The sequence below is a fragment of the Nematostella vectensis genome, chromosome 6 (genome assembly GCF_932526225.1).
Source record: "Nematostella vectensis chromosome 6, jaNemVect1.1, whole genome shotgun sequence".
NCBI classification, from domain to species: Eukaryota; Metazoa; Cnidaria; class Anthozoa; order Actiniaria; family Edwardsiidae; genus Nematostella; species Nematostella vectensis.
In genome coordinates, this window is record NC_064039.1 from 9,441,773 (window position 1) to 9,466,227 (window position 24,455).

Here is a 24,455-nt window from a genome sequence, read left to right on the forward strand (position 1 = left end):
TTCATCTTGATTTTTCTCCAACATGGCACAGTTCTGGCAAAGCATAAGCCAAAGCCGCTATTATGTTTATTGAAAAAGAAAAGCTTTAACCAACCAGCAGGGAAATACATTAACGGAAATCAGACCAGATTTTTAAACCATTTAAAAGCACTTTCCTGTGTTTAACTGTTTGTGTGCGTCTAAAAATAGATTTGTACGTTCGCACCTGATCCGGTCTGATAATTAAATACGTAATACTATTAAAACGAAAAAGCGTTAATTGAAGATCCCAAAAGAAATTATTTTAATTGCATCCTAGAGAGTAGAGTTTTTTTGTACTCAAATAATGAATGTATAACAATTGTAAACAAATGCATTGTCTGCGCAAAAAAATCTGCAGTTCCAAAATATTTAATTATTTTTTCTATACAAATATAAGTTTTAAAAGTTTGTATTCAGTAGGGGGGCTATTTCCGATGAAATGATAAAAACTTGGTGGTTTGGTTTTCGTGTGAGTTAGTATCCTTTCGAGCCAAGAGAAGCTGTCACTAACCTGAAGGTAAGAAATCTAAGAAAGAAATCTAAACTTATAAAGTTTCTTTACTTTTATTAGAAATTTAATGTGAAAATAAATTCAATAGCAGTATAGGAGTCCTCGTTTTTACCAAGAACATGTTTCTTTCAAGAGCTAGATCCATTGGTGAGACGCCTGAAATGCTATGTATTTGGTATTGCTCATTGACTTTGATTTTCATTGCTTTTTGTGAATCTTTCCCTTCCTATGCGATTGCTTAGTTCGTGATTGTAATAACTTTGTTCTATTAATAAGTGAGCTTTGATGTGGATTTTCACGATGTCAGAAAGTGTTCTCCCTTCGTGTTCGAGTGGCGCTGTCAAGCTGTAAGAGGTCACCGCAAACCGTCTCGTCATATTTAAGGGTGTTTGCACAAGAGGCAAAGCGGAGATGGTTCACAAGGTGAGGACATAAAGATATGATTTTCTATTAGCCGCGTTTTTATAGGAAACTAGCAGGACAGAGACAAGTCATTAAATTTTGTTTGCTATTACACTCACTGGTGAGTACTCAGAGGAATTTTCCTTCTTATTAGATGTGGAATGGGCTTATTTGAAGCGTCATGTCATGTTTTTCCGTCATGTCGTACGGGCCTGATATCAACTGCGGTGTCACAAAAGCCTCTAATCTAAACCTAACCATCCAAATAGAACTGTTCTTGTGAGGACATAAAGATATGATTTTCTATTAGGCGCGTTTTTATAAGAATCTCGCAGGACTGAGACAAGTCATGTGAATATAGCACAAGGATGTACAACATAATTCAAACGTACTCTTTTTTCCAGATTTTCATGTTCCTGGCAGCAGTGCTGTGTCTACACAAACTAGAGTTCACTGTTGCAGGAAACATGAAACTTGACGAACTTCAAAACCCTTGTGCAAAGATGACCCGTTCGGGTGATGTGATTGATTGGCAAGGCAATAGGGTATATTTATAGCTTATTTATGATCTCACTCAGATATAACCTTTTGATAACATTGTGACAAGATAAATAGTATTAAGTCACTCTTTATTAATTTCCATTTCGGTCACACAAGTTCGTTCGTACTGTATCCCCCCCCCTCCCCCCTCGGCCCCTCCCTCCCATGATCGACGCAGAAATGCTCGTGGTGGAATAGCATCCCCATATTAATGAAATAATTCCAGGCCCATACCTCGGATTTTTCTTGGGAGGGGGGGGGGGGGGGGGGGCTGCGAAATCCGGAAAAAGGGACCATATACCATATCAAGAAAATTTAGCCAAAAATGGTCGTTTTTGCCAAACTCCGTCACTTTCTTATAAGGGAATATATATTCCTTATATGGAAAACTGCAGGATTCTCGTCTTTTTTAAGGTTGTCGTACCACAGTTGCTTAGTAAACTTTATGTCTTGTAATCGGAAAAGAAAAATATTGACTGTGGCCATCTTTAGGCAATGGAGAAGGTCTCTTACAAGAGACTAAGATTCCTCGGTACCAGACCCCCAAAACGACAACCTTTTCTTCATATGCTAATTTTACGGGGGGGGGGGGGGGGGGGGGAGTTCTCTAATAAAAAATCTGAGCACCTTCGAAAAAAAAGGATTTTGTTTATGCCTTTGCGGCATTGCTACGGGATGTTTTTTGTCGGATTTGGCTACATACCAGAGTGATTTAGCCTATGCTTTATAGTTTTGCCTACAAATAGCCCGTCTATTGAGAACCGATGTGGACCTTCGGCCGGTGTGTGTGTGTGTGGGGGGGGGGGGGGGGGGAGGGTGCGTTCGCACCCCCTCCCTACCCCCTGGGTACGGGCCTGATATCAACTCGGTGTCACAAAAGCCTCATCTAAACCTAACCATCCAAATAGAACTGTTCTTGTACTAGGTGTAACTAGCATACCGTGCCTGTTTCGGTGTGTGTGTCGTTAGGTTCGATGTATTTTCCCCGCGAAAGAGGAGCTACGGAAACAGCTGATTGAGCTCGGAGGCTATAATAAACACTACATGGCGGTGACTTTGAAAGAAGCGGAGGAAAACTTTGTCAACCTGATGGACGAAAACAAGAGGCCCTGGTTGTACAATGATGACGTTGGTTCAGATGCAACGCGTAGCAAGCGATCGACAACTATACAGTGCTCTGAGGCGGGGAGCGCTAAGTCTTCTGGGTACCTTCGGACCTGTCGTGTCTGCCAGAAATTGACCGAATACGGTAGGATACCTTATATGGTAATGATGTCAAACCCAGTTGACACGATATTATCTAAACATTATATCTAACATTATATCTCTGTCACTAGTGTGCACCAAGCAAAATACTCTTTGTACGTTGTTAGCCTTTGAACAGTTGAAACTATATTTAATCTATTTTTGTGTGTGTTTTAGATGAAAACACATTCCCGAGGTATGCGAACGAGCTGCTATGTTCAGAAACAGGGGCGAGTAGCGTGTCAAGCAAGTATTGCCAGCAGGGCAAATGTGTCCAGTCCACGATGGTGGCGGATTTCCTTGTGCGGGACACTGACAACTACGACGAGGAAAGGCTCACGGACGGGACCATTGTGTACAAAGTGAAATTTGTAAAGAAAACGATGACAATTAGAAACTGCTGTGAATGCTTGGCTGCAAACAGCTAGTTAAATGAATGCATTAAAGTGAGCCCACTCGAACATCATTGTTTCCATTCTGACTCGGGAAAACCTCTTACTTTGTGGGTACACACCTCTCCTCATGAATTACGTACACACTCTTTTTTATAGGAAAGTCTAAGGCCCCGTCCACACATATCCGTTTTTCATTTGAAAATGCCCAACGTTTTTGTCCACACGTTTATGCGTAAACGGTGACCGAAAACGGTGACGAAGACGGAACAATTTGAACAATATGTAAATGATACCTTTTTGGTGCCGTGGGGACGGACGAAAACGGAACCTTTCGAAAACGATGGCGTGAGGACTCAGGTCCGGTACGAATACGCATGCGCTGTGAAAGCTTGTTATATCGCTTTCCGTTTTGTTTCTGCGCAGCGTGGGACGCGAATCTTTTTAAAAACGGAACAAAAAAGTTATTTTTAACTTGTTCTGTATTATGCCCCTCACCCAATCTTACCTGGCCTGCTACGGCTCTGTATTTGAACGCTCCAGACTAACAAAACTGTGATTTGCTACTATCTGAGCCTAGAATGTTCTGAGCATGTTCGTAGAATTTGGGGAACTGTGAATTTGGTTGTACGTTCTTATGAAAAGGGTTCTTGTAAAACAAAAACAGTGTACTCATAAACTGGCGCTCGCAATAGGGGGCGGGGCTTGCAGGTAGGGGTGGGGTTGGGTATCCTATCGCACGTGCACGTGGCCCTCCTCTGAGATCAACACCACAAAAACACGATGGCTCTCCCAGTATAATACTACATATAAGACACAAGACGAGCCGCGGCCCCCTCGTCTCTCTCGCTTTGACACGTGTGTCAGGCGTGTAACAGTGGGCTGCGCAGGGTGCGCTTGGACCCCCCCCCCCCCCCCCCTTGGCCGGCAAAAAGCAGGTCATTTCTTATTGAAGGATCGTCAAATTCCCTTTTTCCATATGATTCTTATGACTCCGCACCCCCTTGACCAAATCCCGGGTACGCACCTGTGTGTTGCATCAGGCGCGTAATCCCTCTCGCCACTGGGTTCTAGGTTAAAATTCACGACGTGAGTTAGTTGGTCTCGCCTTAGCCTCGAGGGATTTTTCTCCGGGTTCTCCTGTTTTCCTCCCTCCACAAAACCAACAATTTCGATCTTAGCTGTGATCCGTGATCAGACATAAATTGTATGGCGGCTGCCTGAGGCGCCTTTACATGCCTACACGACCCTTCGTTCTCGTAATTCAGCATCTAGCTGCAATGAAAGTGACTAGCTACTCCAATTCATTGATTTTATTTTCGCAATTTATTGATTTTATTTTCGCAGGTAGAGAAAGCCTAGAATTTTCCGACTCTTCGATACAATGAAAAGAGCGTTTTTTAGGGGTGTGTGGCTATTTTCGTGGAGTTTGTCTGCAGTAAGGGCTCCTTCCACGGCGGCAAACTTTATTTTATGTAATCACTTCCATTTCCTGGTCAGCGCATATACTTCAAAACACAGGCTAAAATCAAGATAAGCGAAACTCGATTTACGACTAGGCAAATGGCACGAAATAAAATCACCATATTTAGCGTCAATATCTCTTTTTTAGAGAGAAACCGGTACACACTCCGAATTAATCATGACTTTTTCTCCACGAGTGTTCCAGAATTTGAAAGGATTTCGGCACAATACAAAGCGAATACTCAAAGCAACATGGCCGGCGGATCACACTGGCGGCACGACAAAGGCTACTGTAATCCGCTTTCTTGCAATGGCGAACGTTGATTGGTTTACAGATAAAAGGTGTATTCGGCTTTTATGAGTTCTAGAATGGGCTGTAATTCGAACCTCTCTCTGATCAATTATAGACCTAGTGCACCGATAATTGGCAGCTGGATGCGAATTTGAGCCTATCAGATGCCAAGATCAAGGCCAAATTTCCATATTTAGACAAACACCAGTTCAACACTGCAATGGGTTCTCGCTTACAGTGGGAAGACATGTTGTGGTAATGGCGACCCTGGTCGGTTGTATGAGCTTGTTGCTTCTTATTGCCGTCGGTTTATCGTCTGTAGGTAAGTGTTTTTATAAGAAAACCCCCAGTGGAATTGTATCATTCTCTTAGAAATGTCAAACGCTGTACTAAAACTCCCTAGAGTTATCACAAATACGGGAATTACTCGTCAGAACGGGCGCCGATGCCTAGACTGAACCCTTCAAATTGACCAAAAGCGGCTTAAAGACTTAACTTTTTACAAAAAATAAATGAACTCCTACCATTCATCTCTTATGGTTCCATTAAGTATATTTATAGCCAGTATTTTGTGTCTTATATGCTAAGCTAGTAGCTAGCTCACCACCAGGTAAAGTTTTAGTATGGTCACGGCCATGAAATCCCCCCAGCTAGAGCTAAACACGTTGACAAGATGGTATCAGGGAGTCAAGGAGCTACAGTACCTGCAAAAAAAAATGTAATAGCAAGCAGGGATTTAGATTTTCTGTGTTTATACCGCATAAAATAAGGATTAAGAACGAGACCCGTCACCGCCGACTGCTCGGCGTGCAAGTCAAATTCGCGCAGTTCAAGCAGTTTCGTCAAAACTAAAACGTTTCATTCGATGGGTCCTCAAATTATCATGTTTTTAGAATTAATAATCAGATCTTACAAGTGAGGACGACGTGAGGCTTTAGTTTGTAAAGGGACCGTTTGTAAAATTACTTCAGCGAAGCAGAGGAAACCAACTAAAAGCTTTGGACCTTGATGTCAACATTGCGTACTAGTATTAGATGCATGTCTAATTAGGATCATTCACAGTGCCGCTCTCCTTCAATCTATAGGTCTCCTGTCTAAGAATTTTCCTTCCATAAGAGTTCTTGATCTAAGACGGCAAATACGGTTGTTTTGAAGTCGATATGGGCTATCGGTGTGTTTCTTATTGGGTTTATGTAATATACCGTTCACTACACGTCGCAGATTCTGGTTAATTTTGAAAATATCTCGCAAAGCAAAATAGGTTTTTGTATGTTATGAAGATAGCATGGGTAAAAAGCGAATTTCCATGTTTAGTTACTTTTCTGTTTATACCTTTTTCGACAAATTATTCATGTTTCCTTGTCTTTACGATTCTGGTTAATTTTGAAAATATCTCGCAAAGCAAAAAAAGTTTTTGTATGTTATAAAGATAGTATGGGTAAAAAGAGAATTTACATGTTTAGTTACTTTTCTGTTTATACCTTTTTCGACAAATTATTCATGTTTCCTTGTCTTTACGATGGTTCTTTTGTTTGGATACCGCTCGTTAAAGTGCAGCTAATGTTGTATAATTGTCCGCTACTAGACCGACTGTTGCCGACATTTGTCTTTCGATCTCAAATAAGTAAAGATCAAATGCGTGCAGAGGATATGGATTTTTTTCGATCACGCTGAGCTTGTTGGGCTTTATTTGACAGATTTCGTTAGCGATCTGGCGTTAATTCATGCTTTTGTCCATATGACTGTTAGAGCCTTTCAATTCAATTGTTTTCATACGAGAACAGAGCAAGTAACCTCCATCGGCGTGTCTTGCAAATAAATATATAATCTCAATTTTTCATTGAATATCAAGTCTCGTAATGGAACTCAAAGGGGACTGGTATGGATTGGTTTGTTGAATTGTTTTTGACCGCGCTGTTTCCCTACTTTGTTTAATGAGGCATCTAAAAAACGCTCAAGGCAAAACTTTCAGATATGTCATCGCTTCTAAACACAAGGGTTCTATTTCGAATGATCTGGGAATGCGATTATTTGTTCGAAAAGCCATTCAACTGTTATCGATTTCTCTTTCAGGCTACGGCTTTCTTTCTTGCGTCTAATACAAGAATTAACGATAACAACTGTAGGTCACTGGTGGTGACAATTAAAATATCACATTTGGATCTAATAACATGTGGATCTGACTTGAATTGTTTATTAGGGTTGTGATCAAAATTTGTAACTGGCCCTGTACACAACTTTGTAATGTGTTTACAGTCAACGCTTACCTTCCTGGTAACCAGCTATTACAGACCATATCAAATGCCTACCTGAAATACAAAGAAATGACCAAAAGCAATTCCCTGCTATTACAAACTGTTGTTAAAAAAAACTAATAGGCCTGAGGTTATATGTAATACTGCAGTCGCATGAAGAGGGCTCGGACCCCACCCTGCTCATGTGCCAGGATGATGAGTAGTGTGGTTAAACTCCAATAGACACCTTTACTAAGTAGTTAGGGAGAGGATTGGGTTTCAGTGTGTGTTGGGTTTAGAAAATATGGGTCAAGTGACCTAATGACCAGAGTTTGGAAATGGCTTTTAACCTGAGAAAATTTATGCCATTTTCACCCAGAAAATTTCAAGGCCAGTGAATTGACTACAAGACCCCACCCTGTGTTTTTCTCTGGAAATGCCGCTCTACTGAGTTAACTGTTATCCCTGTATTCTGAAAAAAAAAATAGAATGTACTCCCAATACTTTCAAACCATATACTTCATGAACCCATCCTGACATGGTGCCTTCTTATAATCATCAGATTGTCTAACTGGGGGAAATTGTTCAGAGGGTCTTCTCAGGGTTTGCAGTGAAGGATTTGATGAGAACAGTTATGCAATTTGCAAAGAAGCAAAGGAGTTAAATAACTGCCTGTTGTATCTGTCTGACTGTGACCACTCCAAGGATTTAGAGCTTAAGTTTATATATAGACATCTGAAGTTTAAAGTGCATCAGTTCTCCTGCAATGAAAAGCACCCTGGTAAGTATACTAATTGTACTGTACCTTGTTTGTAATCAAATGAAGAACATGTCATCAGGAAGCTTTATTCCATTTAGGCATTAAGGTGTAGTATATCTTAACACTCTGTACATCATCATCAGTTCCACTCCCCCAGAAGTGGAACACTGCCAAGCATATTGTGTACTAATGAATGTCAGATGGGGGGATGAGTGAGGCCTCTCCCTGGTTAACATCAATAACCATTCCCACCCAATCCTAACAAATTACAAAAGGATATTACATCCCTCACCACACCATGATGATGTACAAAGACCTACTCCACTGTATTTTTTACTAAATATGTACAGGTTCAAATCCAGTTCATGTCAACTTTTGAACTTTTTTCAGTGTGAAAACCTGGTTCTCTTTATTGAAGACAGTTAATATCCCACATGTAAAAGTCATAGAAAACGACTTTGTTATAATCACTACACAAAAACAATCAGTGCTAAGGATTCTGCTTTTGAATTCCTCTCATCAATACCAATTATTCAATTATCACATGGCCAAAATAACACTGTGACTGATTGTCTCTTTTTTTTTTTCAGTTAAACAGTGTAATGAAAGTTTAGTGAAATCCTGTTTGGATAACTACCATGGGAATGCTACACCAATATGCCCAGAGGTGAAGAGGCTACAGCGATGCTTAGACCAGTTTAAAGGCTGTCATGTGATGCGCCATCCTTTTTACACCCAATCACAGAGTATTCTGAGCAAGAACAGAAAATGTTTTTTCCTATTAGTGAATTATTCAAGAATTCTGGAAGTTCTTGACAAGAAAACAGGTAAGAAACCTAATAAACATAATTGATGGAACGCTATTCAAATTCCAGTTTTTTTTTTCTGGTATATTTTAATAATTGTTTAATACTGTATGAAATGACATGACGGAAAAACCCTGGATGGTGAAAGAAGATACATTTTTTTACAATTGCCATCAGTTCCTTGTATTCCCTTTTCAAAACACAAATAACATGAGGCCAAAATGCACTTACATGTACATACCCAGATTTTGGAGATATTTTTTTCCTTGATCATCCTTGCTCTATGTATAAGCCCAAGGATGGCCAGGCATTATACCTATTAAGTACTCAGGACTGGTACTTGACTCCATCACTAATTAATATATTTATTGTTTTAGGACTTCCCAAGACAATAAATTCTACGCAACCAGCACTTGTTGAAAAGATAGAGACTTCGTCGACCTTTTTACCGTACACGTTTGTGGTGGTAGCCACTGTTTGTACTTGCTTGTTTCTCATCGTGTTAGTGGTTTTCAGTGTGATACGGCACACTTCTCTACTGAGATTTCGGAACTCTTCAATAGAAAGGCAACATACAAGACTGCCTTCTAGACCAAGGGTCTCATCACATAGAACTAACAGGATAGGCCGACATAACGGTCATCATAATTCAAGACGACCGAATGTTGCAATAGAGGGGGCCAGACAGACGGTTTCAGGGTTCTTTGAGGGGAACGTACCTCCCCCCCCTTACAGTGCTGTTTTAGATGAGACAGAGAGTTTGCGTGCAGGAGATCCTCCGCCCCCTTATAATGTGCCACAGTCAGTCATTTCCATAGGTGTGATAGTCTAGAATATTATAGTTTTCAATTTGCAATAATAGCAAATGTTTTCTCTAGAATTATATTTTTATTATCAATTATTGGTGGTAAAAACATTTCTTTTATATTTGAAATCAAATCTATTTGAACAGAACAGTTTTATTTTTTAATTTTATTTACCATGATTACTTAAAAAAATTAACAATGATTTGGGTGTTTGAATTTTTGGGTTAATGTTACCAGGCAAGCAGTGAAGAGTTCCTTATGAAATTATTATCCTATTAGAGTGGTTTTCAAAATCCCAAGCCAGAAAAAGAGTCAAGCCAGAACAAAAGAGAACAACATTACAGTGTATTAGTACTAAATAGACTAAATAGTATTTCATGGGTTTTTGAAAAACACTCTACCAAGGATTTATGCATCAGATTTGTAAGACTGATCCATTGGTTTGTGAATATGATGGGCTGTTACACAAAACAAGTCCACACAGCCTATGCTGTTTAAAAAGAGGATCAAATGATTTTAAGCTTAATCTTACTATCAACTCAATAATCATTGGTATTGAGGTTAAGCTCTTGTATATATTTGGTAAATACTGTGAATAAATTGCATCTTACAAAACTGCAGTTTATTGTTTATGCTGAAAAATAGGAATAACATGCCTTATGTGCAGAAAAACATTCCTAGGTCAAGTTCATGTGCAAAGGCAGAGGCGGATCCAGAACTTGCAATAAAGGGGGGAGTGGAAAGGTCACAGTAAGGATATCAAAAATAGGGGGCTGTGACTTATGTGTTTTTTTTTAAGAAGTAAAATATCTGAGAATAGGTGGGTTAACACATTAGCTTATTGCTAGGAACAAAATAACAAATGAAAGCAAAAGGTACAACAAATACCTTCTCCATCCCTTTTTAAATACAACCAGTCTAGATCAATAATAGAGTAAACAAAGTTTGAAAAACATTTTTTAATTTTTTTTAATCTATCTGTTCTTGATTTGAGAATATTGACTAAATTATGAATTATTTTCCAGACACTTCTTGGTTATTACAAAATTTAAAAAATGTTATTTGAATATCTGTGGATAAAGGTATCTTCATCACTTCCTTTCCACTTGATCTATTTACCTAGGTGATAAGGGTGTCAGTCTGGTCAGTATCTATTTAGTTGGTGGTCAGACAGGGTGAATTTCCTATTACCAGCTCTTACTTTCCCTGCCCTTGTTAGTTTCCTATGCAGTAGTTTGGTCTGTAGTCACACAAGGTTCACACTGCACATTGTTCTTGAGTATTCTTTTTTAAGATTCTTTAAACGTGTGTAAAACAATTCATACATAATCTCCTCAGGCAAGTTTATTTGCATACAGGCTAAGGGTTAGTCTGATTATCAGGCGATTTTATTTTTCAAAAGTTTGGGAGAAAACCCATTACATAATTCATAGGGAACAATAAAATGGCCTGACACTCTGGCTAGCCAAGGTACCTGTGCATAATGCTGTAAATTGCTTAGTGTAGTTGTTGTTTTTATCGTGTTTTTCTTTTAAAATTCCTGTGCAGAATTTCTCCATGTTTGAGGTACAGTACTTGTAATAAAGCCTATTTACAAACAAATTCTTCTACTGCACTTGGTGGCATCTTTCCTGCTAACTACTGGTCTGTTGCTTTTATTATTGCCAATCCACTACTGTTGTGTCTTTTATGAGGCATAGCAGCAGTAGCAACCAACTTGATCATATCTGTATTGCATCCTCTTCCTAACGTCACACCTAACCATCACTCCCTGAACTTTCATCGTCACTGTCAGAACCCTGTGATAAGAAGCACCTCACACTCCCCCTGTCCTTACCACTGCAGACTCTGCTTAGTCCAATTCCAGCGCTGGCCAAATCCTTACTCATGTCGATTGACTTATAATTCCCTTGTGGTGCCTCAGAATTGCTTCTGTGGGTGTAACGGAATGGCAAAAGTGGCATTCGACTACTTGGCAAATCCCTCACTGCAGACAAAAACCTATTATTGTTCGTTTGACTAAAATTTCCATTGCACAATGGATTAGTTTCTTGTGTTGAACCATTCTGGTTTCTGTTGTTGAGATGGCATCTTCTATCCCCATTTCCGTTTTTTCTAGTGAACAAGGCCTCGGGTTTGCCAAAGAGTTGGTCCCTTGACCTGGAAGGTGACCCTACCATTGTATGTAAAGATCGTGAATTGTTTCTATCTGTTGTTTTAGAACTGGTACTGCTGTCGCTAGGTGTAACTGGCCTGTTACAAGTTGTTTTAGCAATATCTTTAGCAAGTGCATCTGACGCATCAGAGGGTTTTTTTGCCGACTTTTTTCCCTCCCACTCTTTATCAGCCGTCTCAATAATATTGTCCATACTGTCAGTCCATTCCAGTAGCTTTGCCAGTCTCTTTACACTGCTGACGATATCCCCTTTTAGGACAACATCCTTGGGTCGTCTTCTCCACGGGTGAAGAAAAGGTCCTACGCTCTCCCTGTTGATGAGCACTCTTGGGGTTGAGCGACTCACTTCGTTGACTATCCCAGCAAATGGCTCAACCTTCAATTGAAAAATTCCTTTTATCAGGCATTTTATACAAGGACCTTACTAAAATGATACTTATCCTCATTGCTCTGCTACCCTGGGCACAATCTACCCAGCAGGGACCATATTATGCACTCTCAGCCCTTGCACTCAGGGTACAATGAACCCTGTGCTGGCAATACTCTCTCATCAGCATCTTCTTTGCTTTTTCCACTGGTTACATGACCAACCTTTCATAGTCCTGTTTTTTAACCATGTCCTCAAAGCTCTATTACAAGCAGATGTTTAGCTAGCAGCTAGTAATTAAACCTACTCCTACAATGGTAACACTTGTATCCCCAGTAGTGGATCAGGGTTAGTGTTAGGGGAATATAAACCTCCTTTTGTGCTGGCTAGGGAACGTTTTATGTGCTAAAAATTGTCACAGATTTTTTTTCCCTTAATGCATGTCCCTTTCCATCCCTTAGCTCTCTATTGGTGCTCAGAAAATGAGTTGGAGTTCCTAGGAGGGCGTGGCAAAATACAACATTTTCTTGGGGAAGAATTCCCTAAAGTACTCTAACTGGAGTGCATTTTTTCGTTATATAGGTTAGACTCCCTCTCAGCAACAAGCTACATCTGCCCTTGTCCCCCCCCCCTCATCTCTGTTTTGACAAGTCTTACCCTCTTAACTGACTTAAGGTTTTGGTAAAGGTAAACGACGTGGCCGTGGAAAAAAATACTGTTGCGCCACAATTTTTACTAAATGTACAAACTATATATCAAAAGATAAAAGATTGAATTATCTCCTTCAAGTTTTATTTTTGCAATAGCTAATTTGAGTTTTGAGGCCTCAAACTCAAAAGTATGGAGTTTACTCTAGAGCGTAATGTGCCTTCGCATTATTGCGCATGCACTTGCATCTCAATGACAGACAGATACCAAAGTGTGTGAGGACTTTTTGTTATTTGACACTGTCAACAAAATATCACGAATCAAAGTTGGAGTTCTCATTTATGGCGAAATTTGGACATGAGAAGTGCTATAAAAGCGAACTTTAGTCAAAAATCGAAAATTCCTTACAGACTTTATGACATGGCATAATTATCTATCAGATCCCGAAAATTTCTTCTTTCATTGCCATAACGCCCTGAGACGCCTGTAAAATATAGGCCCAACTCCAAAACGTCAAAAATGCAAACTAAACATCACCAGACCCGGATACTCATAGATTCATCCAAGGCATAGACCACCTTCAAAAGCGCATCTAAGCAATGTAATAGAATTGACTCTTTTGTCAAAATATTAACCTTAATTTCTGACGAATTCGTAAACAAATGTTTAAACTTAGAAACATTTCTTACCAAAAAAGACACAAAATTCCGAACTACAAATAGAGACAAGCAAACACAGATCAAGTCACCAATAGATACCTTTATTGCACTCCGTCAGGTCCCATTTTACAGCAATCAGTCACAATAATCAATGCTAGAACCTCCATTAGAAGCGAGTTACCGTGTTAAGCCTATTTTGCATGCCTGCACTGCATCATGGGAGTCTTGGAAACACCTTGACAGACAGGCGGGCAATCTCCCCCCCCAGAATCATAACAGTTTTTTTATAAGTCTCTTTGCCCTGAAGCCAAACAAAACATTTCCAGGTCCAAGGAACCCAGAATAAGCCTGAAAACAATTTTTGAATAAGGTTGGGTAGCAAAGATGGCCCACATTGGAGAGTTCGAGGCCATTCACCAGAAAATTCCTTTCTCACTTGGTGAAGCCCAGACAAGGAATTATTCCATTGAATCAACCTCAGCATGCAAACATCCATAAGTACAGCACTAATTATGCCCAAAAAGAATTCATGATGTCCTAAGGCACTCTCCAGATGTGAAAAAGCTGTAATTTTTAAGCAAATTACAAGCAAAACTGTTATAAGCAACAGGCTGTAGCAGTGCCATCACTAGACAGAAAAGACACCGCAGTGCATTGTTGGAAACTTCAAGGCATACTGTCTTGGGTCAGCAGTAGCTTAGCTTAACTGGTAGTGTTGGACTTGAAATAGGGGGGAGGTTTCTGTTTTCAGTCTGTTTTTCTTACAATGTTGCTCATAAGTACCCAGAAGTGAAAGGGTTAAAACCCGTCACAAGGTTACCCCAGACAAGCTTGAGTTCTTGCCTCAAGATAATAAGCTAGAAAAGTCAAAGATTTGGCGTGAATTCACGGTCAACAGGTCACGGGAAACAGCAAAGGCCCATTTTAGCCGTCTTAGAATGCGATTTATGGAAAAAATTATTTGCAAAAATAAAGTTTAAGAACTATTGAATACATGTTTTGCAAAAACCACAAAAACAAACAGTGGTGTCAAATTTACCTTTACCAAGACCTTGAGACGTCCCCAATCTATTATCTAATTATTCATTATCATCATTATTCAATATTATCATTACCTCCAAGGACGTCCCCATGACTAAAAGGAGATCACATTTACGGAAATCAATTTCGAACGAGTAGAATCGTTTGGGTAAATCTTCCCCAAAGAAAACCACGTCTGGCTTGATAACACCCTGGGATGAAAGAGCAAATTATTACAGCAGACATTGCTGGGCTTTATTTATGCAAGTGTGTATGATTGGTTATTCAATTCAGCAAAAACGTCTAGTTCTGTAAAGTACCTTGCACTTGATAGTTTCACATCTTGGAATGTCACCATTCTCTATAGTTTTCTGAAAATGAATTCAATATAATTACTGAATTGTTCTTTTTGCTAATATGGTTTTCCTTAATATAATTGTAAAGAAGATAATTTATGACAGTTTCCCAAAAGTCAATCATGACATCCATGCTTTTATGGTTGATCCTCAAAGCATTGGTACAAATACTATTATTTATCTCAAAAGGAATAGCCCCAGGAGAAGTGCTCTGGAGAGAAGACACTTAATAAATGTGAAAGCCACATAATTTCAGTCAGCCATGCAGTGTTCTTTTTTCATATGGACATGCCCCTGCTAAAAAAACCTTTTTAGCTCTGTGCTACAGTATATGGTAAAGCTATACACAGTGGACGTTTCCACAAGCAAATAATACCCACCCTTATCTGTTCTCCATCATAACTATGGTGACAACTGATACAAGAAGCTGTTGAGAATGTCCCATGTGCTTCCACTAGTTTTTCTGCAGGAAGGCCAGCCACTAAAAAACAACAAAATCAAGACAAAGAAATGAATGACAATGACCAAAAATAGAATACAATAAGAACCAAGACAAACATATTGCTTGATAATTGAATGCTAAATTGATTTATTTCTTCTTTTATGAATCTTAATACATTTCTTTTATATTAAAATATTCTGGTTAGCTTTCATGTTTCCAATTTATGTTTTTGCATATTTGAGACTTTGAACTCATGTAAATTAAAGAGGTCAAGTCTATCAAATGATCTCTTTCAATATATGTACTAGTAGTCTCCTCAGTGGCAGATCAAGGAGGGGGGGTGCAAGCAAGGATTTAAAAAAGGGGTCTGATTCATTATTCCTTCATGTATTTCCTTAAAATTTCTTTACTCTTTATAGGAAATCTCCAAAATTAGGCCCACCCCGAGATTCCCCATGCTCAATACAGCATGCGGATGACACTCTCTGGGAAAACTTACATCTCTCAAGCCCATCGATATTCTGGGTGTACATCCTCAGCAGAAAACCTTTGTCATGAAGTAGTTTTACAAAGTAGTGGACATAGTTTGGCTGATAATTGCCAGGATATAGGGTCTTGGCCAGACAGAAGAAAGGACGAGGGTCATACCAGAAATACTCAATATCAAATATTGCAGTAGGTTCAGGTATATTGTACTCCTGCAAGTTGTCATAGAGACCAGTCCCTGGGGTCCTGCAAAAAACACAAGACTCTTTGTTTAAATAAATAAACAAATCAAAAAAAACTAATTTCAAGAGGACATGGTAATGTAATATTTTAGTAAAACAAATAAAATATTTCGGTTTTAACAGCAGGAAACATCCAGGCCATTCATACATTTCCGCCATGGTTGCAATAACCATTTGAGAGCATTTGCCAAGTGAAGTGGCAAAACTTCAAGTTTTATGGAATAGAAAAGAATAATACACTATTTACAGAATACTTGTAGATTGCACTGTATACTTTTAAGCACCTTTCCTAATAAGGTATGATTTTATGTCACTGTTCAGTACTAACCTAAAATCAGGGATGCCACTTGGTGTGCTGATACCAGCCCCTGCCATAACAATGATATTCTTGCATTTCTCCTCCCGAATCAAGTAAACAACATCTTCAATTGATGAAACTGGAGTGGTGCTCAACCCCCTAATTCGACCAGACTTAATCTTCCTGGGCAAGGTACTTTTGGAGCGTGCAGGCGGATGAGGGCTTGGTGTTATGGAAATTTTCCGGAATGATGACACAAGCCCTGCATCTGACTGACTTTTTATTTTCTTCCCTTGTGTCAAGTTCTTCTTGAGGGACGGTGAAGGAGATTGATTGATACCTGAGACACTTGGGTAACGACGGACTGGGGACTTGGTAGGGGTGGATGGCAATGATCTTGGAAGTCGCTTGGACGATGCCATGACGACTAATTGAAAAACGACATATATTATGCATGATTTTTATATCGTATCGTTTGTTTTATACTTCGTCCATAATTGATGATAATTTTAAAATAAGCCCTTTTTGGAATTGATAGCTCATATAAATAAAAAAAACGTAATGTAACATTTTATGGTTTCGCAGTAAGCAGCAAACACCAAAGACAAGCCAAGATGCTAAACGGAAGTTTTAATAATAATAATAATTTTAACGATAAAAAAATAAGTCCAGCTGTGAGCAGTTCAAGTACGATAGACTCGGTCATTATACCTAGCGACCCATAAGGAGATAAGTACGCAATAAAGCTAGAAATTATCCTCTTTGTATAAATAGAAACAATTTTCCCCAAACAACTGTCGAACCTCGTACTTTTGGAACAGATGTAGTTGTTGCCAAGCAATAGTCGGGTTAAATTTAGTAAGAACTCCAGTAAAATTCGCAAGAACATGAAGGCAAATTTCTAATGCACAGTTTTATTACCAGGATATGGTTAGTAGTTATAAATAAAATGTAGAAATGATCGTTTGTTTGGTGTTTACCTTGTAAAAGACGCAACGCTGCCATTCTAGGCCATCATCTCTCAGCAGGGGGGCTGGGTACTAGAGCTTATTACCATAAATTACTTTAGCGTCCAGGCCCCGCGCGCATTCGTTCGGGCTCTTTGGGCGATAATAAAATGACATCCATTATTTGTGTACCGTAAATGATCTAATAAACGCCCCCTATCAAAAGAACGCCTCCTATCTAATGAACGCCCCCCAAAGCTAACAACTTTGTAATGAACGCCCCTTTCTAATAAACGCTCCCATCTATTTAACGCCCCCTACCCTCCCTCAGCTCCCAGCTTAAAAACAAACGAAATAGGAATAAATTTAGATATATTAATATAAATTAAATTTAATTAATCTGAGTTTGGCTTCTACTGGGTGAGACTTGCTTAACGTCAAGAAATGCTTGCTACGCAGGCTTTATAATTCAACGTGATCATGACTGAGAAAATAATCCCACTCACTTGGGTTTGTTATATTTTCATTTTTCCCTCGGACCATCGAAATTTAATAAACGCCCCGGGCATTCATTAGATCGCTTACGGTTTATATGTTTGTGTGTTTTTTACGGGTTTACATATCAGACAAAATTGGAAAAGGAAGCAAATGTGAGGTTAAGAGATTAACGAAAAGAATAGATAATCTGGGATGTCCGTGATCTAATTTGTTCAATTAAGACTAACGCTGAATCAAAAGCTTCCATACGGCTAGCTAGGCCGGAAATCTCGGGCCCAGCACCGCTATCTGGTGAACTGTACAATTCAAAGGTGCCTGAGGCAAACACGCGTTAATAAAGAGCTAATAACCAGGTCACTTTTGAGTGAAAAATGTGGAGATCTATTGGCGCTTTAGGTCGTGCACGTGTGTATGACTGACATGCTCTGAAAGATACAGTGGTCTGTCGTTGAAAAACGGGGCGGACAAAGCTGTGGGAGAGCCGTACTTTTCCGTGACTCTTAGGCGCAAAAAAAACCACGTTGTGACCTCTGAGTACAAGACTGATGGTTAACGCTGAGAAGTAGATAGGATTCGAAAGTATGGGGTTTTGTTTAAAAAAGTTTAATTATTCTTGCTTGGTAATTTTACACTTTACTGATATATGCTGAATGGGTATCTCTTTCCGTAGCCAGAAATGATCGGATAAGTTTTATACTATTCTGTCAGTTTTAGGTTCCACGCTTTACTTCTAGAATAGCTTCATCCGACGTCCAGAGAGAAAATAAGTGGAGACGGGATCTTGCGCGTTCGGGTGGTTGATACTAATAACGTATGCGCATGCGCGTGCTCTGGCGAAAACAAGCAAAATCGTAGTGTTAAATCGTTCGAGAAAAGGTACGAAAGGCTGACTCAGTCGCTGATTTGACTAACTGTACAGCATTTTAATGCCATACTGTACAAAAGATGACAGACTTGTTGATAATGAGGAAGTCATAAAGAAAATTTTAGCCTTAAGTTAGGTCTAGTTTTCTTAGCAATCGCCAAAATGTGACAGTTCGCCGGTAAAACGCCGCCATTTCAAAACAAAAAGGCTGGTTTAACCGCGCGGTACTGGGACTAGTCTTGCGTTTTATTCAGCACTGGTGTCTAGAAGCAGGTGTTCGCTCGCGCGTTCGGAAGTCCTCGCGTCCCCGATCGGTGATAGACGTACTTTGTACCGTGCAATTTACCGTAGAGAGGTACTCCGGTAGTGTTCGAAAAAAGTTTATCCACGAAAGAATTACGACATGATATACTAGAAGAAAATCTATAAGCACTTTCGCCTTACGACTGATCACTTTTCTCCAAGCAATTTCAAATGTAACTCTGTGTACCTTTCTAAAACATCAATTCCCTAACCAGTATCTCCGTTTTCCCTATATTCCTAGAAACGGTGTCGCGCAAAATCTTTACTGCATGTTCCCACCTTGAGCTACACGTGCCCGCTAAATAAGAGTGTTAAAACAGCACCAACAACTAAAGTATGCGTCCAACGTTTATTGGAATAACATTTGTTAGCATTTAACGACATATCTCACCACAAATCGTTAGTATATCACAATATTCACATTTTCTACGCCAACAAATTGAGTTTAGTAATTACGTTAACACGTAAATTAAGCGTGTTACTATGGCGACCATATTGGTTCCCAGTTCCAGATTGAGACTCTCATCCAGAAATGCGTGACGTGTCCTCTTAGGGATGGTCACATGTCCAAGATATCATAGTAACATTTGTCCTTGGTAACGCACGGCGCTTGAGTAGTCAAGGAAACCAACATGACCGTCAACTTCTGGTTTCTTCCTCGCTGTAGATCGCTAACTCAGTGAGACTGAACAAGGCTCTACTCCAACCTTTAGAACTCCTCGTGTCTGTTTAAAGCTTGACCGAACTCTGCTGCGCGACTGCCGACGAATTTCTCAAAGTTGTCCATGATCTCGTCCTTTGTCAACATTCCGTCCTGCAAGAACGAGATATTAAAAACCACACTGGCCCGAATTTTTGTTTGTTCGCTTGTTTGTTGGCTTTTTTTTCGTTTGCTTGCTTGCTTGTTTATTCTGAGCAGATTATACACCCAAGAAACTATCTTTGTTGAGAAAGCTCTCATAACAACATTCAGCCTAGTCACAGGCGGGGTTTTCACTGGGTTTCCTGTGGTTGGTAGGAGTTGCGACGTCACATAAAACCATCGCTCCTGTGGTTGATCTCGTCCTAGGCCCCAGGCTGCTTCGCGGTTCATTTCCAATCACAGGAGACCCGGTAAGAGCACTTGGGAATAGGCTGAATAAAGAGAGATACTTGAAATACGAACCTCATTCTTGTCCACTTCGTTGATAAGATGCTGTGCTTCAGCTCCCACGTGATCATATGCAGGGAACAGATAGTCCTTTAGTTCCCTCTGAAGAAGAACAAAACGAATCATGCTAAAATAATCAGTGTTTCCTTAATTCCTCATACTGATAGCCTGTGTCAAAAGTCCTCACATTCCGCACCTTCTCCCATAGAATGCATACCATAGCTTCCAGAATACTTTGTTTTAACATTCAAGGTAAATCACAGTCTCGAATTTGTCCTTTCCTAGAGGGCAGTCCCTATGCTAGACGCCCGTCATTGTTGGTATCCCTGTGCTCAAGGGACTTACCTTATCTAGACGCCCGTCCTTGTTGGTATCCCTGTGCTCAAGGGACTTACCCTATCTAGACGCCCGTCCTTGTTGGTATCCCTGTGCTCAAGGGACTTACCCTATCTAGACGCCCGTCCTTGTTGGTATCCCTGTGCTCAAGGGACTTACCCTATCTAGACGCCCGTCCTTGTTGGTATCCCTGTGCTCAAGGGACTTACCCTATCTAGACGCCCGTCCTTGTTGGTATCCCTGTGCTCAAGGAACTCTTGTCGACGTCTTGCGATCATTTCCTTTTCCTCTTCCGTTCCTTTCCTCTCTCTCTGGGGAATCAAGTCCTCTGAAAGCCAAGGATCAAGATTTTTCAGAAAGGAACCTTGAAATAGTATCTGAAAGCTCTTTTGTTACAGAGGAGAAGTGCACCCACCCCACCCCCACTCCTCCGTAGCCTTACCTAGGAACTCCTCCTGCGAGATATAACCGTCTCTGTTAGTGTCTATATCAAGCATGGACTCGTCTAACACCAGATCCTGCATGTAGTCGAATACAGACGGGTGGAAAAGCGCGGGAAACTCTTCCTTTGATAACTTCGTGTCCTTGTTACGGTCCGCGACTTCCCATTGCTTTCGGTCCCGCTGGTACCGCTTTTCGTTCGCGTCTTATCAGAATAAAAACAGAAAGAGATTAAGTGTTTCTTGTTTATCATCATTAGTTAAGAATTGTTAACTAAAGTTTCTCTAGATAGTAGCCCTTATTGTTTGTAAAACATTCCAGTATTTTGTCGTTGGTTAAGGGATGAGAGTCGACTCTGTCGGTCAAGCTACTGAGACTCGGGGTTAGTATGATTTCTCAAGAAGCGAGAAGAACTCTAAAGTATGAGACTAGAGGAAATTGTTTTCTTGAAGAAACTATTAGTACGGTAAACGTAACCGGGATTTTACTCGGGTACACTTGGGCAAACCCAAAATTACAACACACAACATTTCATACATCACTCAACACTTTACACATCACACAACACTTCACACATCACACAACACCTCGCACAACACACAGCACTTCGCAAAACACACAACATTTTATACATCACACAACACTTCACACAACACTTTGCACAACACTTCACACAACACACAACACTTCGCACACCACACAGCACCTCGAAAATCACACAGCACAACACAGCACATCACACAACACTTCACACATCACACAAAACCTCGTACAACACACAACACTTCGCACAACACACAGCACTCCGCACAACACACAACATTTTATACATCACACAACACTTCACACATCACACAACACTTCACACAACACTTCGCACAACACACAGCACTTCGCACAACACACAACATTTTATACATCACACAACACTTCACACAACACATCACACAATATTTTGCACATCACACAACATTTCGCACATCACACAACACTTCGCATACACACAGCATCTCGAAAATCACACAACACGACACATCACAACACATCACATCACATGCACTTCACACAACACTCTGCACATCACAACAGCAGTTCACACAACACCGCAAGTCAATCACAACTTCTAGACACCACTTGGTCAGTACTCACCTGTTATTGTCTTTCCAAAGGCGTCCTCTTTGTACAAATCCCAGTCAATTGGAGCATCCGGGTTGAAAGACTTGTTTTCTTTTTTAGCAATCTGCTCCTCTCTTTTCTTGATCGCTTTCCACAGTCGATCTCCGTCGTCAAACGCGTAGCGATTGCCGGCATAGTTGATCCATTCCTTCATCTCGGTGTATGTAATTCTACCATCTTGATCCTTATCAATCCTGTCCACAATCAATCTGCGAAAAGGAAAATATTTTCAGATGTTTCTAACAAGGAGTCTAACTAACTCTAAAATATTTACGAGCTTTAATTCACTAAAAATGCGGCGATGCTATGGCAAAGACGGGGTTTTCCCTTCCTTCACAAAACAATCAGGGAAAACCCGCGGGTGATGTCTGAAAGCAGTCCTAGATAAAAGACTATTCAAAGGGGATAGCTACTTCTTCTTGAAAATGGTTCCCCTTTAATAAAACCCCCAAACTCGAGATTTACTTTAAATGTGAACACGAGCAGACTATGCTTGGTTATTTAGCTGATTAGTCGTGTGCTGACATGTATTTCCATCCCCTTACTAGGGCAGTGACACATGTAGCCAAGACCTGCAACAATGCTTAATCAACAGACATACAATTTCAATATTAAACCCTTACCCAAGCCTTCGTTTAGACTCCTGAGGTGTCAGAGAGTCGAATTCTTTCTTGTCTTGTCCGAGAAACGCGTCATGGTCGTATTCAGGATTGTGCACTCCTGTCTTGGAGAAGTGCTCCTTATCCGACACTTTGCCGTCATGAACCCTTCTATCAGGACCGGCGGACACTAAACCCAGAAAGAGAGCAACTAAACCCAAACGAAAGCCTTGCATAGTCTTAAGTGAGTGAACTTCGCCCAATTCTAGAAAAGCCTACTTAACTGCCGTTGACGCTGAATGCCAGCTAGGACGGTTCTCTCCCGGCCTTTATATTTGCAGCATTTGCTGATGTGTTGTTTTTTCATTGAGTCACGGAAGGTCTAGCCATGTGGTGAGCTGTGATTGGCTGTCTTACTGTACTGGAATGCAGCCCGGATTGAGTTTCGTCTGCAACTGCAGCCGGGGTCAGGATTCAATGGACTGTTGTGTTGTGTTACCAATCTAAGCCAAGGCGTTGTTACCGGGTTCCCTGTGCTTGTATAGATGAACATTCCGATGAACAGTGATAGGCAGCCTGGGGCCCGACGAGCTATGTGACGTCACAACTGTTACCAGAAAGCAAAAACAAACAAACAACAACAATAAAAAATAACAATCACCACGGATGGAAAGAACGCCTGGGTCTAGGCTGGTGCGTTTCTTGTTTCTATCACCCCGAAACCACACTCACCACAGAAAGTTTCCTAGTAGACTTAACTAATTTAACTAATCGTAGATTTAACTAACCGTTTCTGGCCACCTCCTTACGGACCCCAGGGTACCAATCGCCTTGCTTGCTCGTCAAAAGACCCCTATCCCGTCCGTCCGTGTCAATGATAACACGCGCGCGTACATTATTTTACCAGGACGAGGCGAGGACGCGCGGCGACCTCGTTCCCAGGGTCAACGCTCCTTAGGGGTAGAAATGGTTATGATCCCGGGCTTGCCGAGCCGCCGAGACCCGTGTTTCAGAATCCGAGCCCGAGACTTTTGTCCTAATTTAGGAATCCAAGCCCGAGCTTTCCGATCTCTCAACAACCGAGCCTGAGCTTTTTTTCGAGTTTGTTTTCGGATAACTTGCTGGAGGTATGTCATAAACATCAGATGAAATAAAGAGGTGTTACAATACATTCTTGCTACACTACGAAAAAGGAGGGGAGCCCCGTAGCATGGTAACAAAATAAAACAAAAATTTAACAAAAATTCGGGACCCTGAAATCGCGTTTAAAAATCCGAGACACCGAGACCGTGGAAAAAAAAGCGAGGCACCGAGACACCTTGAATTTTGGGGAAAAACGAGACTTGGGTAAAAAAATGCCGAGATTTTGCGAAATTTTCGCGAGACTTTCGAAATTTCAAGGTACGCATCGCTACCCCTCTTCTTGTACCCGAGAGTCAGAGAACTCACTCTCCCCCCCCCCCCCCCCTCCCTCCCCCCCCTACCGCACTCTCGGAAAAATTAGGTCCACTTTTTCGCATTTCGCACCCCCCAAGAAAAATCCTGGGTACGGGCCTGCAGCTTCTTTCTTCTTTCGTTAATTTAGTAGAAAAAGTCGACTTTTTCTTTTAAAGGTTTTATTAATTAATCAACTGTCGACGCAGACCACAAGGTCCGACGCACACCAACAGATAGAGGCTGTCCGGTGGTTTCTTCCTACGTTTTTGTTAATTTAGTCATTGAAAGACTAGAGTAAACGCTATCTGGAGGTTGGAGGATGATGAATAATGGCATTCGATACCGGCGGTTTAGGTTTACTTAAAAAAATTATGTATTCTTCGTTAATATTATTATTATTATTATTATTATTTTTTTTTTTTTTTACGCCGGATTCTGGTTCCCGCAACTCACGTAGTGTAGACATGGTTTACCTGTGGTGTAAAGCAAGCTTAATACTTCATGTTTGGTATTTCTGAAACAACATTTTAATAACG

General features: G+C 40.5%; 4 protein-coding genes across 6 annotated transcripts; 2 read left to right on the top strand and 2 right to left on the bottom strand.

Annotated features, from left to right (window-relative positions):
* The first annotated feature begins 455 nt into the window (after positions 1 to 455).
* Positions 456 to 3,180, top strand: LOC116607872 (uncharacterized skeletal organic matrix protein 8). 3 transcript variants are annotated; one of them, XM_048729426.1, is made up of 5 exons: positions 456 to 538; positions 840 to 955; positions 1,339 to 1,479; positions 2,444 to 2,723; positions 2,897 to 3,180. In XM_048729426.1, exons 2-5 carry the CDS (start codon positions 944 to 946, stop codon positions 3,145 to 3,147), a joined length of 684 nt encoding a protein of 227 aa, XP_048585383.1. In that variant the 5' UTR covers positions 456 to 538; positions 840 to 943; the 3' UTR covers positions 3,148 to 3,180. The 3 variants fall into 3 exon arrangements, with proteins under 3 accessions (XP_048585383.1, XP_048585385.1, XP_048585386.1); XM_048729428.1 differs by having other exon boundaries at positions 466 to 538; positions 809 to 955; XM_048729429.1 differs by having other exon boundaries at positions 508 to 538; positions 844 to 955.
* A 1,807-nt stretch (positions 3,181 to 4,987) lies between these two features.
* On the top strand, positions 4,988 to 10,088 carry LOC5519760. The gene is made up of 4 exons (XM_001639598.3): positions 4,988 to 5,189; positions 7,664 to 7,882; positions 8,452 to 8,688; positions 9,045 to 10,088. Exons 1-4 carry the CDS (start codon positions 5,126 to 5,128, stop codon positions 9,497 to 9,499), a joined length of 975 nt encoding a protein of 324 aa, XP_001639648.1. The 5' UTR covers positions 4,988 to 5,125; the 3' UTR covers positions 9,500 to 10,088.
* A 329-nt stretch (positions 10,089 to 10,417) lies between these two features.
* On the bottom strand, positions 10,418 to 17,216 carry LOC5519780 (NAD-dependent protein deacetylase hst2-1). Its single transcript, XM_001639685.3, has 7 exons — positions 17,148 to 17,216; positions 16,198 to 16,594; positions 15,641 to 15,873; positions 15,080 to 15,180; positions 14,664 to 14,714; positions 14,439 to 14,555; positions 10,418 to 12,025 (listed from the first exon to the last, which is right to left on the bottom strand). The coding sequence occupies exons 1-7, from the start codon at positions 17,170 to 17,172 to the stop codon at positions 11,231 to 11,233; spliced, it is 1,719 nt and encodes a 572-aa protein (XP_001639735.2). The 5' UTR covers positions 17,173 to 17,216; the 3' UTR covers positions 10,418 to 11,230.
* A 1,899-nt stretch (positions 17,217 to 19,115) lies between these two features.
* On the bottom strand, positions 19,116 to 23,063 carry LOC5519856 (calumenin-B). The gene is made up of 6 exons (XM_032364632.2): positions 22,507 to 23,063; positions 21,857 to 22,092; positions 20,709 to 20,912; positions 20,476 to 20,594; positions 19,946 to 20,032; positions 19,116 to 19,594 (listed from the first exon to the last, which is right to left on the bottom strand). The coding sequence occupies exons 1-6, from the start codon at positions 22,716 to 22,718 to the stop codon at positions 19,490 to 19,492; spliced, it is 963 nt and encodes a 320-aa protein (XP_032220523.1). The 5' UTR covers positions 22,719 to 23,063; the 3' UTR covers positions 19,116 to 19,489.
* Positions 23,064 to 24,455: the final 1,392 nt, after the last annotated feature.

What these genes read in the sequence shown, in the direction of transcription:
- LOC5519760 (XM_001639598.3), top strand. Translation starts at nt 5,126, where the DNA reads ATGGCGACCCTGGTCGGTTGTATGAGCTTGTTGCTTCTTATTGCCGTC. An exon ending in CTGCAATGAAAAGCACCCTG is followed by an intron (nt 7,883 to 8,451) that starts GTAAGTATACTA and finishes TTTTTTTTTCAG; the next exon opens with TTAAACAGTGTAATGAAAGT. An exon ending in AGTTCTTGACAAGAAAACAG is followed by an intron (nt 8,689 to 9,044) that starts GTAAGAAACCTA and finishes TTATTGTTTTAG; the next exon opens with GACTTCCCAAGACAATAAAT.
- LOC116607872 (XM_048729426.1), top strand. An exon ending in TTGATTGGCAAGGCAATAGG is followed by an intron (nt 1,480 to 2,443) that starts GTATATTTATAG and finishes GTGTGTCGTTAG; the next exon opens with GTTCGATGTATTTTCCCCGC. An exon ending in CCAGAAATTGACCGAATACG is followed by an intron (nt 2,724 to 2,896) that starts GTAGGATACCTT and finishes TGTGTGTTTTAG; the next exon opens with ATGAAAACACATTCCCGAGG.
- LOC5519856 (XM_032364632.2), bottom strand. Translation starts at nt 22,718, where the DNA reads ATGCAAGGCTTTCGTTTGGGTTTAGTTGCTCTCTTTCTGGGTTTAGTG. An exon ending in GAGTCTAAACGAAGGCTTGG is followed by an intron (nt 22,093 to 22,506) that starts GTAAGGGTTTAA and finishes TCCTTTTCGCAG; the next exon opens with ATTGATTGTGGACAGGATTG. An exon ending in AGGACGGGCGTCTAGATAGG is followed by an intron (nt 20,033 to 20,475) that starts GTAAGTCCCTTG and finishes GTTCTTCTTCAG; the next exon opens with AGGGAACTAAAGGACTATCT.
- LOC5519780 (XM_001639685.3), bottom strand. Translation starts at nt 17,172, where the DNA reads ATGGCAGCGTTGCGTCTTTTACAAG. An exon ending in AGCGTTGCGTCTTTTACAAG is followed by an intron (nt 16,595 to 17,147) that starts GTAAACACCAAA and finishes TTTTTCAATTAG; the next exon opens with TCGTCATGGCATCGTCCAAG. An exon ending in ATGATGGAGAACAGATAAGG is followed by an intron (nt 14,715 to 15,079) that starts GTGGGTATTATT and finishes ATTCATTTTCAG; the next exon opens with AAAACTATAGAGAATGGTGA.